Genomic DNA, 16,821 nt, shown 5'->3' with positions numbered 1-16,821 from the left:
AGACCCCAAAAATCTAAACATCTCCACAGAAGAAATATCAAACAGAGGAAAATACAGAGAAAAAATCAACAAACAGAAATTCGAAGAAACACCAAAAGAGAAGAAATCAGGAAAGAAGTGGACAGAAGAGAGGAAGAAGAAACACAGTGAATTTATGAAAGGTTTTTGGGAAGAGAAAAGAAAGAGACAGAAAAAGGTGCCATGAATTTGAAATGTACCAATTTATGTACCATATTGTCATTGTGAATATTGATTGTGTTTTAATGCTCTCCTTAATGGGGAATTAACGATAATAATAATAATAATAATAATAATAATAATAAATATATACCTCTATTGTGTTATAACGTGTATAGTATTTATGTTTTGAAAGGATTTTAGATAGTTTTTTTGTTTCTGCCAGTAATAGTTTTATCCACTGTAAGAGTAAGTTTGTTAATAACTTGTTAGAATACAGTAGTGATGGCACGGTCACTTGTTTATAACAATTGATTGTTCAGTCAATTGTTTTTTCATTCAGTTGGTTGTTCAGTCGAATGAAACAACTGTATGAAACAAGTCTCTGCAGCCATGTCAGCTATACGAATGTTTTCATTCACCCACCACGTTTGAATGGTTCCAATACACGAGAGTCAACTGATTGAAAAGACAAATGATGTATCTTATTTCAAGGCGATGTGAATGGAATGTATATTTCTAAACACAAGGTATATTCAAAATGTATGTATTTACTTACTGAAATATGAATTTTTTACTTGTAGCATTAAAGATCAATTTTTTGTTGGTTTTAAAGTTTAAAATCCAGTGCTCCACTGTAGATTTGTGTATATGTAAACAAACAATCACTTATTAACATGTTTTTATTAAGTCTGGTTCTTGTTTGTCTTTTTTCCCCTTCTTTTCTTTTCTTCTTTCTCTTTTTTTCCCGGTGGAAATTTTGCAATTGATTTTAAACTTGCTTGCCCATAAGGTAGAGATTTGAAATTTTCAACATAGCTCACAACTAGAGGACACTGTAATATTAACTAGCTTTCGAGTCTTGTGTGTGGTGGAGGGTAAATTGTTTTTGTCTGTCTGTTTATTGGGTACAAATTTTGCACCTGATTTTAAACTAAGTTCCTGATAAGCTATAGACTTGACAAGCTCAGAGCTTGATAACAATATAATATTAACTTGTCTGCTCTTCTGCTGCGTGGCACAGAGTAGGTACTTGGTGTACCATTACTACTTCCCTGTTTCCCTTCTCCATACCCCAAAATCTTGGTTGTGGTGACAGATTTATCTGCAGTGTCTCGAGGCTTCAGTTAGTTCCGATTGATAAAGTGTCATACACTTCCCCCGCAAGGAAACAACCAGCTGCACCTGCTTTTACATATCTGGACTTAGTATACATTTTTCATATCAATGGTTTGTTCTACAAGAATGCACCCATATTTTGTTGCAGGTTCAGACAAATTCATACAACAACTAGGGTTCTAGAGATATCATTTACGACAATTGGATCCCCATGCAGTTGTTGAATCTCACTCACAAGTAACAATTTTCTATATATTTTAAAGTTGAACATATCAATTATGGTGGTCAAAAAGAGACATCAACATAGTCTTGTTTCAAATGTTGCATTCTGGTAAATGGTATGCAGATTATTGTTTACTGTCCTATATAGAATTCACAGTAACAAAACTTTTAGTGTGTTGCTCTATATTTACTACAGATTTTAATTTTACACTTTTGTAAAACTTGCAAATATAGCAGCTAATTCTATATAAACAGCAATCTGTAAGTAAATTGTCATATGCTCTGTTAGATGGGAGTTAACTTGCTTTACTGAACACATGGTGCTCAATATACCTACGTCGTCGTAAGCATTTCAGTCCCTGTATCCAGCTGCCCCAGAAGGATGTTCCATACTTCTAGGCAATTAGTGAAATGCTCCAGACTTGATTGTTGGAATGTATACTTGAATAACATTGACAAGAAGTCCAATAAAGAGAATTTTTGGTTATTTTCAAGGCGTCGCAGGTGTAAGCCAACAAAAACTCTGAGAAACTCTGTTATCTTCTCTTGGTAACTGAAAAAAGAGATGAACAGAACTGTAACATAAATTAAAAACACAAATGTTTATGACATAAAAACTTGTTTACTTTACAAGGTTACTATAAATTACTCATTTGTTTTCAAAGTTCTATATTTTCCAAAGTATTACATGTGCAAGTATGACTGATGCATGAATATAACTGTAAACTCATCAAGTTTGCACTGTGTCTGCCAGTTGGCATTACATTATGGCAAGAAAGCAAGAAAAAGAGTTTTGGTGAGTGTTGGAATATGTGAGACGTTTATCTGTTACAACAGTGCAGTGTGCACTCAGAAGGAATTATGGAAAATAACCACCATGTAAATTGATAATTGTCTGCAGGTATTGGCAATTCAGGGACACTGATTGTGCCTGTAAACAGAAAGCTACTGGTTGACCAAGTGTGCCAGATAAAACCATGGAGAAAGTGAGGGAAATTTTAATACGCAGCCCAAATAAATCAACAGTCCATGCAAGCCACGAACTTGAAATATGGAAGCAAACGGTGTTCAACATATTGTGACAGTGCTTACCAAGCAACTGTACCATCTGCAGATAGTGCAACAATTGAAATGGGAAGATCATCACCGCTGCCTTCAATTTTGCATCACAATACAGGAAGCACTTGAGAATAAACATTTCACTTCTAAGGTGATATTCAGCAATTAAGCAATCTTCCATTTATCTGGAAAGCTAAATAAGTACAATGTAGAGTGTCTAGCAGACTGAAAATTCTCATGAAATTATGACACACAAATGAGATTCATCAAAGATTAATGTTTTCTGTGCACCGTTCCAGGCAAAGTGGCATTGGCCATTATTCTTCTGTGACAAGACTGGAATGGGTACCTCGTACATAGACATATTGCAGTTGTGCTCGTTTACACACACGACTACTGATTCTTAGATCATCATCTTCCAACAGGGCCGGGCACCCTCTTATTCGAGCTTTGCTACCTAAATGACAAACTTCTGCATAGTTGGATTGATGTAGCTCTTTTCCCTTCCCCGTGCCCTCCACTCTTTTCCCTTCCCAGGTTATCTGACCTTATGCCTTTGACTATTTCCTATAGGAGAACATCAAGGACTATATTTACATACGCCCACTGCCAAGAACACTGGAACAGCTCAGAGAATGCATCAATGCTGCAGTGTTGACTACTGATAGGATGTTGCTAATGTAAGATGTCAAACAAACTTAACTTGCACTGTTAGCTGCAACAAGCAGGACATGCACTGTTGGTGCTGCATATTTTAGTGATTTTGATTGAGATAAACTCACACTGCAGTGTTCTTCGGCTGCTCGTGTAAAAGTGCGCACAGAAACAGCTAAGAGAAAAATCCGGGCAATACGCATATTTATTTATATATAAAAGCAGACTTATGAATTTTCCTGTGTGTTAGACCACAAGTACAAGATCACGTGCCAATTCAAAGTTCTAGACCACATATTCTACTGTTCATGTCATTTCTGCCTAGTCTTTCACTGATTGTATCAATACCCGTTTATACTGTTATATATTTTGAAATTTCGAACATTTGTGAGTGCCGCAATAACTTGTACCATTATCTTTAATTGTGGGTTTAAACTTAATTGCGCTCTTTTAAAATTTTTGAGTCAGCAAGCCTATCTTCCATCAAAACAATCTTTCTCTAATTTCATTGTACAATTACATGAGAAAGAGCTTATTTTATGAATTTTTGGACACTTATGAAATTATAGTTTCGTAAGTTACTGGCATGAGTGTTTTGGATATGTAATTTATTTAGTAGCAAATCAGCATTTCTGATTCAAAGTTCTGCCAAAGAATATGTCACTCCTGAATTACATTGTATATCAATGCAAACAAATGTGTGTTTTTGAAAATTTTTGGAAGCTACCATTGTCCTTTGCATTTGTAGTACATCAGCACTTCTGACTTAGCTACTGTAACAATATTATGAGAAGGAAAGTTGCTACTCACTATATAGCGAAGATGCTGAGCCGCGGATATGTTGTTGTTGTTGTTGTTGTTGTGGTCTTCAGTCCTGAGACTGGTTTGATGCAGCTCTCCATGCTACTCTATCCTGTGCAAGCTGCTTCATCTCCCAGTACCTATAGCAACCTACATCTTTCTGAATCTGCTTAGTGTATTCATCTCTTGGTCTCCCTCAACGATTTTTACCCTCCACGCTGCCCTCCAATGCTAAATTTGTGATCCCTTGACACCTCAAAACATGTCCTACCAACCGATCCCTTCTTCTAGTCAAGTTGTGCCACAAACTTCTCTTCTCCCCAATCCTATTCAATACCTCCTCATTAGTTACGTGATCTACCCACCTTATCTTCAGCATTCTTCTGTAGCACCACATTTCGAAAGCTTCTATTCTCTTCTCGTCCAAACTGGTTATCGTCCATGTTTCACTTCCATACATGGCTACACTATATACAAATACTTTCAGAAACGCCTTCCTGACACTTAAATCAATACTCGATGTTAACAAATTTCTCTTCTTCAGAAACGATTTCCTTGCCATTGCCAGTCTACATTTTATATCCTCTCTACTTCGACCATCATCAGTTATTTTACTCTCTAAATAGCAAAACTCCTTTACTACTTTAAGTGTCTCATTTCCTAATCTAATTCCCTCAGCATCACCCAATTTAATTTGACTACATTCCATTATCCTCGTTTTGCTTTTGTTGACATTCATCTTATATCCTCCTTTCAAGACACTGTCCATTCCGTTCAACTGCTCTTCCAAGTCCTTTGCTGTCTCTGACAGAATTACAATGTCATCGGCGAACCTCAAAGTTTTTACATCTTCTCCATGAATTTTAATACCTACTCCGAATTTTTCTTCTGTTTCCTTTACTGCTTGCTCAATATACAGATTGAATAACATCGGGGAGAGGCTACAACCCTGTCTCACTCCTTTCCCAACCACTGCTTCCCTTTCATGCGCCTCGACTCTTATAACTGCCATCTGGTTTCTGTACAAACTGTAAATAGCCTTTCGGTCCTTGTATTTTACCCCTGCCACCTTCAGAATTTGAAAGAGAGTATTCCAGTTAACGTTGTCAAAAGCTTTCTCTAAGTCTACGAATGCTAGAAACGTAGGTTTGCCTTTTCTTAATCTTTCTTCTAAGATAAGTCGTAAGGTTAGTATCGCCTCACGTGTTCCAACATTTCTACGGAATCCAAACTGATCTTCCCCGAGGTCCGCTTCTACCAGTTTTTCCATTCGTTTGTAAAGAATTCGCGTTAGTATTTTGCAGCTGTGACTTATTAAGCTGATAGTTCTGTAATTTTCACATCTGTCAACACCTGCTTTCTTTGGGATTGGAATTATTATATTCTTCTTGAAGTCTGTGGGTATTTCGCCTGTCTCATACATCTTGCTCACCAGATGGTACAGTTTTGTCATGACTGACTCTCCCAAGGCCATCAGTAGTTCTAATGGAATGTTGTCTACTCCCGGGGCCTTGTTTCGACTCAGGTCTTTCAGTGCTCTGTCAAACTCTTCACGCAGTATCTTATCTCCCATTTCATCTTCATCTACATCCTCTTCCATTTCCATAATATTGTCCTCAAGTACATCGCCCTTGTATAAACCCTCTATATACTCCTTCCACCTTTCTGCCTTCCCTTCTTTGCCTAGATCTGGGTTGCCATCTGAGCTCTTGATATTCATACAAGTGGTTCTCTTCTCTCCAAAGGTCTCTTTAATTTTCCTGTAGGCAGTATCTATCTTACCCCTAGTGAGACAAGCCTCTACATTCTTACATTTGTCCTCTAGCCATCCCTGCTTAGCCATTTTGCACTTCCTGTCGATCTCATTTTTGAGACGTTTGTATTCCTTTTTGTCTGCTTCATTTACTGCATTTTTATATTTTCTCCTTTCATCAATTAAATTCAATATTTCTTCTGTTACCCAAGGATTTCTATTAGCCCTCGTCTTTTTACCTACTTGATCCTCTGCTGCCTTCTCTACTTCATCCCTCAGAGCTATCCATTCTTCTTCTACTGTATTTCTTTCCCCCATTCCTGTCAATTGTTCCCTTATGCTCTCCCTGAAACTCTCTACAACCTCTGGTTCTTTCAGTTTATCCAGGTCCCATCTCCTTAAATTCCCACCTTTTTGCAGTTTCTTCAGTTTCAATCTGCAGTTCATAACCAATAGATTGTGGTCAGAATCCACATCTGCCCCTGGAAATGTCTTACAATTTAAAACCTGGTTCCTAAATCTCTGTCTTACCATTATATAATCTATCTGATACCTTTTAGTATCTCCAGGATTCTTCCAGGTATACAATCTTCTTTTATGATTCTTGAACCAAGTGTTAGCTATGATTAAGTTATGCTCTGTGCAAAATTCTACAAGGCGGCTTCCTCTTTCATTTCTTCCCCCCAATCCATATTGACCTACTATGTTTCCTTCTCTCCCTTTTCCTACTGACGAATTCCAGTCACCCATGACTATTAAATTTTCGTCTCCCTTCACTACCTGAATAATTTCTTTTATCTCGTCATACATTTCATCTATTTCTTCATCATCTGCGGAGCTAGTTGGCATATAAACTTGTACTACTGTAGTAGGCATGGGCTTTGTGTCTATCTTGGCCACAATAATGCGTTCACTATGCTGTTTGTAGTAGCTAACCCGCACTCCTATTTTTTAAACCTACTCCTGCATTACCCCTATTTGATTTTGTATTTATAACCCTATAATCACCTGACCAAAAGTCTTGTTCCTCCTGCCACCGAACTTCACTAATTCCCACTATATCTAACTTTAACCTATCCATTTCCCTTTTTAAATTTTCTAACCTAGCCGCGGATAGGCACAACAAAAAGACTTTCACAGCATCTCTGCTAAATGGTGAGTACCTAGCAACTTTCCTTCTGATAATATTATTAAATTCCATCCTGGATTTTCCATTGTTTGATTTCAGCCACTGTAGCAGATTCTTTTAACTAACAACTTGTGTTACATCTAGTTTTCCCTCAAAGAGTAGCAGCCCCATAAATTGTCTGCATTTGTCATAAATTAACTTGTTTTTGAGTTTGCTAGCAACTATAAATAACCTCAAAATGTTTTATGAAACTACTTGTTTTTACCACAGGTTTTTGTGTATTCACTTCAATTCTCATAGGCAATTAGCCTAAAGACCCCCAAAATGGGTCAGGTAAGCACTACAGATCAGAAGCTGCTACTCAGGTAGCTGACTGTGTGTAGAGCGCACACTAGTGATTTTCAAGTTAGGCAACTCTCCATCCTATCCAGATAATGATAGCTGTAGGAAACCTAGATGTATCAGAGTAAGACAACAGAAATATCTCCCACAGGTGATCTTATTACAATCCTAATGGTAAACTGCCGAAGCATTCACAACAAAGGCCAGAGTTTGAAGCACTTATGAAAAGCAGTGGAGCTTACATAATACTAACTACAGAAAGCTGGTTGAAACATGAAATTCATAGCAGTGAGATTTTGGAGGAAAATTTAAGTGCATATTGAAAGACTCGGCAAATGGGAAATAGAGGTGGGGTATTCATCGCTGTAGACAAGAAACTCAAATCCATCGTGGTAGAGATTGAAGCTGCACGTGAGATTTTTTGGGCAAGTCTCAGTACCAGGGGTCACCCACCCGACTCATCACCTGATGTAAACAAAAACTTGAGAAAACATCAGTTCACTTGTACAGAAGTTCCCCAGTCACACTGTAATCACTGGTGGACACTTTACTCATCCAACAATTAATTGGGAAAATTACAGTTTTGTTAGTGGTGGGCATGATAAAGACATCCTGCGAAACTTTATTTACTAAATGCCTTCTCTGAAAACTGCCTAGAACAGACAGTTAGAACCCCACTCATGATGGATACATATTGGATCTAATGGCAACAAGTAATCCTGACCTCTTTGAGGATGTCCACATCGAAACTGGTATCAGTGACCATGACGCTGATGTGGCAACAATGATTACCAAAGCATAAAGGACAACTGAAACATGCAGAAAGATAATGCTCAATAAACTAGGTAAAAAATCATTAGTGTCATATCTTAATGAGGAACTTGAAACTTTCAGCGCACGGCAGGAGCACGTAGAGGAACTTAAAAGAGCCACTGATCATGCACTGGATAGGCATGTGCCCAGTGCAATTGTTCATAATGGGAGTGAACCTCCATGGTATACAGTCACTGTAAAAAAACTTCTAAGTAATAGAGATTACTGCATAATAGGTGTAAAACTAAGTGTAGTGCTATAGATAGACACTGAATGAAACGTGTTTGGTTGTCAAGAGAGCAGTGTATGAGGTTTTTAATGATTACCATAGCAGAATATTGTCAAATGACATTTCACAAAATCCAAAGAAATTATGGTCATATGTAAAGTCTGTTATTGGCACCAAAGTTAGTGTCCAGTCCACATGGAATGAGACAGGAACTGAAATTTAGGATAGCAAAGCAAAAGCTGAAAAGCAAAACTATCTTTTCAAATGGTCCTTTACAAAGGAAAACCCAGGAGAACTGCCCCAATTTAATCCTTGTACCACTGAAATGATGAATTAAATAAGCATTAGTGTCAGTGGTGTTGAAAAACAACTGAAATCGTTAAAACTGAACAAAGCTCCAGGGCCTGATAGAACCCCTGTCAGATTATATGCTGAATTTGTGGCCGAGATAGCCCCTATTCTAACCACAATCTATCATAGATCCCTTGAACAAAAAACCATGCCTGTTCTTGGAAAAATGCACAGGTCACACCTGTCTACAAAAAGGGTAGCAGAAGTTAACCACAAAACTACCATTCAATATCCTCGACATCAATTTATTGTAGAATTGTAACATATTCTGAGCTCAAACATAATGAGGTATCTTGTACATAATATCCTCCTCAATACCAACCAGTGTGGGTTTCAAAAACATCGATCATATGAAATGCAACTTGCACTTTTGTCACATGATATACTGAAAGCTTTGGGTCAAGGTAATCAGGTAGGTACCGTATTTCTTGAATCCTGGAAAGCGTTTGACTCAGCACCACAACTATATTTATTGTCAAAAGTATGATCTACAGGGTACCACGTGAACTTTGTAACTGGACTGAGGACTTTTTGGTAGGTAGGATGCAGCATTTTATCTTTGATGGAGACTCTTTGTCAGATGTAGAAGTAACTTTGGTTGTACCGCAGGGAAATATGCTGGGACCCTTGCTGCTCATGTTGAATATTAATGAACTTGCAGACAATACTAATAGTAAAATCAGGCTTTCTGCAGATGATGCAGTTATCTATAATGAAGTACTATCTAAAGAAACTGCATAAGTAGTCAGTCAAATCTTGGTAAGATTTCAAAGTAATGCAGAGAGTGGCAACTTACTTTAAAAGTTCAGAAATGTAAAATTTTGCACTTCACAAAACGAAAAAATGTAGTATCCTATGACTGTAATATCAATGAGTCACTGTCGGAATCAGCCAGCTCGTACAAATAACTGAGTGTAACTCTTTGTAGGAATATGAAATGGAATGATCAAACAGGTTCAGTTGTGGGTAAAGCAGGTGGAGACTTCAGTTTATCTGTAGAATACTGGGTAAGTGCCATCAGTCTATAAAATAGGTTGCTTGCAAATCACTTGTGCGACCCATCCTAGAATATTGCTCAAGTGTGTGGGACCCATACCAGGTAGGACACAAAGAGCATATTGAACGTATACAGCAATGGGCAGCATGAATGGTCACAGGTTTGTTTAATCTGTGGGAGAGTGTCACACAGATACTGAAGGAACTGAACTGGAAGACATTTGATGACAGACGTAAACTATCCCAAGAAAGGCTATGAACAAAATTTCTAGAACCGGTTTTAAATGATTACTCCAGGAATATTCTACAACCTCTATGTATCACTCGCATAGGGTTCATGAGAATAAGATTTCAAACAATTATTTTTCCTGCACTCCATATGGAAATGGAACAGAAAGAAACACTAATAACTGGTACAATGGGATGTATTCTCTGCCATGTACCTCACGATGGTTTGGAGAGTAGAACATTTGTATAGTGCAAAATGCATACTTTATGAGTTTATTGCTCTATTCATGTGTAAATTATATTTGTACATGTAATGCTTGGCAAAATATAGTGTTCTGAAAACAAATGAATCATTTATAGTAGTGCTGTACATTACACAAATAAAACTTTATCAAATACTGATAGCAAAAATGACAACCTGAGTGCTAAGTTTAGTGATAATAGATGTGTCACTATATTATTTTCCAACACTGATTTCAGAACAGAAATGAGGATTGGGATTTAATTTTTGACTACCAGCAATATTATTAAGGACTAATTCCAAGCTTGAACTGGAAAAGTATTGATGTAAGAAATCAGCTGAAGCAACTTTAAAGGAAGCAGCATTCATATGAAGAGATGAAAAACCTAAATCAGTATGTCAGATGTGCATTTGAACACAGTTCCTAGCATTGAAACTGCTTCATGTCACTCAGTAATACCAGTTGACTTAAATCACTATTTCAATATGAGAGTTGTTCGGCTACTTCTTACCTTGGACTCGCAACAATCAAGGTAGTACAAAAAAGACATTGTTACAGTTTTCTGAGAGTTTAATTGATTTAAATATAAAATCGCTAGTACGGGATAAGGAAATGACATCCCAGTATTAGTTGAGTTTTGGCTGAGAACATTCACACATGCCTGACACTAATACTGTCACAAATATTGGTTAACTTTCTGTCATCGATTCACTGTAGCACGCTGAGTTGTGAAATATTTGGAGGGAAGTGGGTATTCATATTGACTTGCAGTTATTTGCTGGGAGGATGTTTGAAACTGTTGGAACTCTCATCACCTCCTAAACTACACTGCAATAATTTCTCCCACATACAAAATGTAAGGTTTTTTTTTTTTTTTTTCTTCCAATGTGTTTGAAATAAAGTTCTTCACAAATGTGTACCGCCACTTATCATCTATAGCAGCAAAACAAGAACTTAAGATGTGCACACAGTCTAAAATTGAGTCACTTATAGGGGAATGGGAATAACAAAGGAGGATACAAATGTATAATTAGTTACAAAAGCACCAAAGATTTGTGGGTATTATAGTAACTGCCATGAAATTGATGTGAAGGAGGCTGGGGCATATAGCCATAGGGACTAACAAAAAATGGATCAATTAAATTCTTTTCAGTATTATCCACGAGGAGGATCTGGTGAAAGATGGGAAGGCATTACGTGACAGACAGGACAAACATGGATATGTAAACACTATGGATGTAATACGTGAAGAAGTTTCAAAACAGCCATTTTCCAACAGTGAATGAGGATTGTTTGATGATGATTAAAGTAACAAGCCTGGTATCTGGAGATCCTACAAATTATATAGTATATGTGATAATACAAGCACTATGATCAACTCTTTGTTCACAGATAATAGATTGATTTCCCAGAATGCATTCTCACTATAGCAAAAATTAAGCTGTGAGGGTCAATCATGAGTTGCGCTTGGATAGTTCACTCAGTAGATCACTTGCCCACAAAATATGAGGTGCTGGATTCAAGCCCTGGTGCAGCACACACTTTTGATCAGCCAGGAAGTTTCATATTGACTTCCAATTGCAATGAAGTGCTGGACATCCAACTTATTACACAAATTCCATCAAAATTAACATTCAGTTCTCCTACAATGGTGTAAACATTAATGGAGCAGAAACGGTGATGATTTTGGGACATGAGGGTGGTTTGGAAACCTCTGTGAAAGGTGGATATTTCTCACCTCCTGCACAAATGGATGCATCAGCAACTTTACAGTTGTGGACGAAGTCAAAATCAGTGGTATGCTGAAACTCTTATCGTTAGTTTCATTCATCAACTTCATACAAAATATATTATTAGCCCTAAAAAGTGAAACAACAGAGCCAGAATTGATGAACCTGACATAGGTCTTAGTTTGGTATGCGGTGAGTCTTAGATCACAGTACATCTACAACAAGTCTTTTGGCTCCCAACACAAGTAAATTTAAAAGGAGCAATAGCTCCAATTCAGTGAGTCCAGGACATGTAAACGATATTGATGTTGTGAACACATGTTTACGAATTGTTATGAAATGTGAAGAGGTTCGCAACATACACTGAAAGGGTTCCACAGTAATATTTATTGTCGTCCTCAATATGCTCCCCTCCTCTATCCCTACAACACTCCATGTGAATTTCCCACTGATGGAAACAGTTTGGAAGTCTTGCTTAGTGAGCTCCTTGATGACACTTGCTACTTTTTCTTTCACTGCTTCAACAGAGTGAAATCTTGATTCTTTTAATACTGATTTGATATCGGGAGACAGAGAAAAGTCACATGGTGCTCGGTCAGGTGAATAAGTTGTGGTCTAACAATGGGCTGGACTACTTCACTACAAACTTCTTAACAGATAATGTTGCATGAGCCGGTGCATTGTCTTGGTGCAAAACCCATCACTTGTTCTTCCACAATTCTGGTCATTTTTTTCCTTATTTTATCATGGAATTGATCAGAACATCAAGGAAGTAATACTGATTAATAGTATGACCTTCATGTACCCAATGAAGGAACACAATTCCACAAATATTGAAGGAAAAAAGAAAAAAAAAAAGGTCCTCATAACTTTGAAATTCGATTTGCTCATTTGAGCTTTTTTCATTCTCGGGGAAGTTGGGTCCTTACAGTGTGTAGACTGGTGCTAAGTTTCTGAATCATAAGTGAAAAACCAAGATTCATTACATAGTATCACTGTTTATACGAAATCAGAATCATTTTCAATGATAATCAAAGTTCAGTACAAACATTTTTGTAAACCCCTTTCTGTTTGATTGACTGAATTTTTGGCACCAGTTTCATGCTTGTCTCATGTTAAATTATGTAAAATTTGCCTTATGCACTCTTTGTCAATTCCTGCAGTTTCAGCAATTGGTTGAATACTCAACCAATGGTAAGATCAAATCAGATTACCTACTTTTGTGATATTTTCATCCATTATTGAGGTTGTGGGCGTCCCAGGCATCAGTCATCTTCAGCGTCTTCTCTGCCACCTTGGAAATGTTTGAACCACTCAAAAACACACATACATGATAGTCAGTCTTCACCTTACTCTTGTTTTAATGTAAGATATGTTTCAGTAGCAGTTCCTTTTGGAAGTTTCATGTGAAACTTCATGATAATTTGCTGTTCTATTATTACATGTATCAGTTTTCCAGCAAAATAAAATAACAGTTCTTATGCAAATGATGGCCATGGCACAATGTTTTGTCTACAGACACCAGGGATACTGCATTTGACTGAAAAATGCTTCAGGCTTCACAACTATTGGTATTTCATTTGTAGCACATGCGTACGTATTCTGAGACAGCATCAGGCCCGTTATTTTATAGCCATGCACAGTTGCTCCAGTCACAGGTGGATGTACAGAGTGATTATAATTGAAGTTAAACTTTCAAACTGCTGTAGAAATAACACCACTGCTCAGAATGACGTCAAATTGTAATGGAATACGATCGAAGAAGGGGAAAAACGTATAGCAGAAGAAAAATAAATAGTTACAAAATGTAGCAATAGATAGTGCTGTAAGAATCAAAATTTAATAGTGGTTGGCTACAAATAACAAATGAATCATATTACAATGACTAAGGCGTACGTGTGTGATACTGTTAGTTATGTAAGGCCATCCACCACTGAAAGGTCATATCACATCAGATGGGAAAGATCAGTTTTTAATTGTCCTGAGGTCAAAAACCGCATAAAAAAGCATCACTCACATTGGTTTTTAATTGTCCTGAGGCCAAAAACCGTATAAAAAGCATCAATCAAAATCAAATTGGATAATTAATTTCCGTGTGACTGGTGCAAACCATGTTCAATATGCTGCCCACTTTTTTCTGCAACAAGTTGAAATCGAGAAACAGCATGTTCCACAACTGACTGAAGTGTTTTCGGGGTCACGTTCAGAATGTGTTGCCCAATGTGTCCCTTCAATGCAGCAAAGTTTGCAATTGGAACACTGAACACAACATCTTTCAGATAGCCCCCACAGCCTGAAGTCACACGGATTAAGATCAGGTGATCAGGATGGCCAGGCTGTAGGGAAATGGTGGCTGATAATTGTAGCCTTTCCGAAATGGCGTTTCAGCAGAGCAGCTGTTTAGCTGGATTTGCAATGTGCAGAGGTGTGTCATTTTGCATAAAAATCATCCCATCCACACATCCACACTGTTGGAGAGCTGGAATGACATGGTTATGCAAAAGACACTCTTATCGCTTACCGGTGATGGCACAGGTAACAGGACCAGAAACACCTGTCTCTTCGATAAAATATGGCCCTATGATAAATGATGCCATAAATCTGCACCACACAGTGACCTTTTCAGGATGAAGTGGTACTGGTTGATTTGCGTGTGGAGTTTCTGTTGCCCATATTCATCAATTCTGTGTATTGACATATCCTGTCAGATGGAAGTGGTCTCCATCTGTCCACAGAATCTTCCACTGCCAATCACTGTCCACTTCCATGCAAGCAAGAAATTCTAAAGCAAAGGTTTCTCTTGCTGGCAGGTCAACAGGAAACAACTCGTGCACATGGATAATTTTAAACAGATAGCAAAGAAGGATGTTTTGCAGGATTTTATGCACTGTGCTCACAGGTATGTTCAATGTTCGGGCAATTCTCCGTGCACTACATGTTTGCACACCACCACTCGTCTCCTCCTGCATTGCTGGGGCCACTGCTTCCACTGACATCAAATCAATTCGTTTCCTCCCTCTACCAGGTTGCACAGCAAAAGAAACTATCTTTTCAAATCCGAATAATTTTCTCCAGATCCACGGCAGTCATCGAACCAACTGCCTTTTTCAAACCCTTCAGTGTCAGGAACTTATGCAGAGCAACGTGGGTAGTCATCATTCCTGTAATACAGCTTTACAAGCAGAGTGCGATTCTGCATTGAGACAGTCATGGCGAACATTGCAGACACAAAAGCAGTGTACCCAGCGTGTTTATACCAACTTCAATGGGTCGTGCCCATGACAGGTGTTTTTGTTTACGTATTCTGACACATACAGCATCATCTACTGATCAATTTTCATACTTTTTTTCTTCTGCCATACATTTTCTTCCTCCTCTGATAATATTCTGTTGCAATTTGACATCATTCTGACCAGTGGTGTTATTTCTACAGCATTTTGAAAGTTGAATTTTAATTATTATCACCCTGTATTTGAGTGCCACTGTGGCTGTGTATTAAATTGGAGAAAGTGTAATAGCTCGAAACCTAGGAATGTCTCTGTGATGTTATGCTTGTTTATTTGTTACTCAGAAACCTTAGGCTGTGTAACCTCGAAGATGTGGTGCTAATGACAAAATACCTATGCAATCACACATCAATAATCAATAGGCAAGTGGTTGCCTTTTCTCATTTTTGTTTGTTATTTTCATTTTGGTATTTCTGTTATTGTAATAAAAGTAATTAGATGTTCTTGCCTTTCCTCTAAGTGCTCAAGTCCCCCTGATTGCAGTATATTGTTCATTAAATGCATTGCCTGTTGAAAAACACCCAAAAGAAAATCCTCACAGGAGACAGGTATGCAATTTTTGTACATTATTTCATTTATTGCAGCCATTGCCAGCATTCCAACACTATGGCCTTCATGTGCAGATGAAGCCTAAAAAGAAAGAAAGAAAAAAAAAAAAGAATTATGGTGTTAATGTTATTGTATTACACAAAAAATTAATTTTTCCCAATTCTTCAGACAAATAAATGGTACACATTTCACAGTAATAAGAGCAACAACAACATTGATGATAATTAATTGACAATTTCTGAAATTTAGTGAGATATGTTAAACTTAGAATCTGTTCCCTTGGTTGAACTGAACCATACAGGCAAGTGTTTAAGTTTCTACCTGGCAGCACTTCCATCTTCTCTTCCTAACTTCACAGAGGTTGTCAGACATCCATACTTTCCTGGATAATCACCCCAGGAAGGAAGGATGTCTGAGAATATGGGCTTCTTCCATAAGTCATTTTTCACTTTACAGAGAAGTGTAGACCACTATTTAATTCTGAAGAATACCTGTACATTGTGACTCAGTCATTCTCACTTTCCTCTCTTCTAGTGGTGTCTGTCCACTGGAGCATGCAGAACGTCTTTACCATTCAGGAATAGAGAGTGAGAGAGAGAGAGAGAGAGAGAGAGAGAGAGAGAGAGAGAGAGAGTGGAAGGTGTTATAGTATTATATGTGCTTATTTATTTTCTTCTGTGGTCAACTAACGTCAGTTTTCTTGTCCTCTTTCACTAATTCCAAGTAACTGTTTACTTTTGGGGCTTTTTGGGTGTTAATCAGTAAAATCTGAATCAACTGTTTACTTTAGTGCTGCAGTTTAAGCTAAATGGACACTTTCAACATTTAAATTTGCAATTAATTGATTTGTGAACTACCTTACATGAACATAATGCACTGAATATAATATCAATTAGCATCTCTATTTGGGGCAAAATTGCAGTATACTAATACCCCAACAGATGCTTCTTGTAAAAAGCAACAACAAAGTTTGTTCCTTGAGAGTGACTGGCTTTTCTCTGCCTTATCACATGATGGTTAGATAAGAACCAATTTGCAATAACAAACAGTAATGATGTGCTCACAAGCAGGAACTAAAAAGAAACACAATGGAAGAAATTAACATAAATTCAACATAAAACCAGCAAATACTAAGCTTTT

At 37.5% G+C, this 16,821-nt stretch overlaps 1 protein-coding gene across 5 annotated transcripts in view; it reads right to left on the bottom strand.

The window, feature by feature from the left end:
• The window catches only part of LOC126249381 (exportin-6-B), a 381,423-nt gene that overhangs the window by 145,452 nt on the left and 219,150 nt on the right, over window positions 1-16,821 (bottom strand). For all 5 annotated transcript variants that reach the window (XM_049951037.1, XM_049951050.1, XM_049951057.1 and 2 more), the window contains 2 exons: window positions 15,581-15,762; window positions 1,856-2,071 (listed from right to left, as the gene is read on the bottom strand). In XM_049951037.1, the coding sequence (XP_049806994.1) occupies window positions 1,856-2,071; window positions 15,581-15,762 (398 nt within the window). The remainder of the gene's footprint in view (window positions 1-1,855; window positions 2,072-15,580; window positions 15,763-16,821) is intronic.

This window comes from Schistocerca nitens, chromosome 1, assembly GCF_023898315.1.
Source record: "Schistocerca nitens isolate TAMUIC-IGC-003100 chromosome 1, iqSchNite1.1, whole genome shotgun sequence".
NCBI classification, from domain to species: Eukaryota; Metazoa; Arthropoda; class Insecta; order Orthoptera; family Acrididae; genus Schistocerca; species Schistocerca nitens.
Note: the sequence above shows the minus strand (reverse complement) of the source record. Positions and strands in the feature narration are given on the sequence as shown.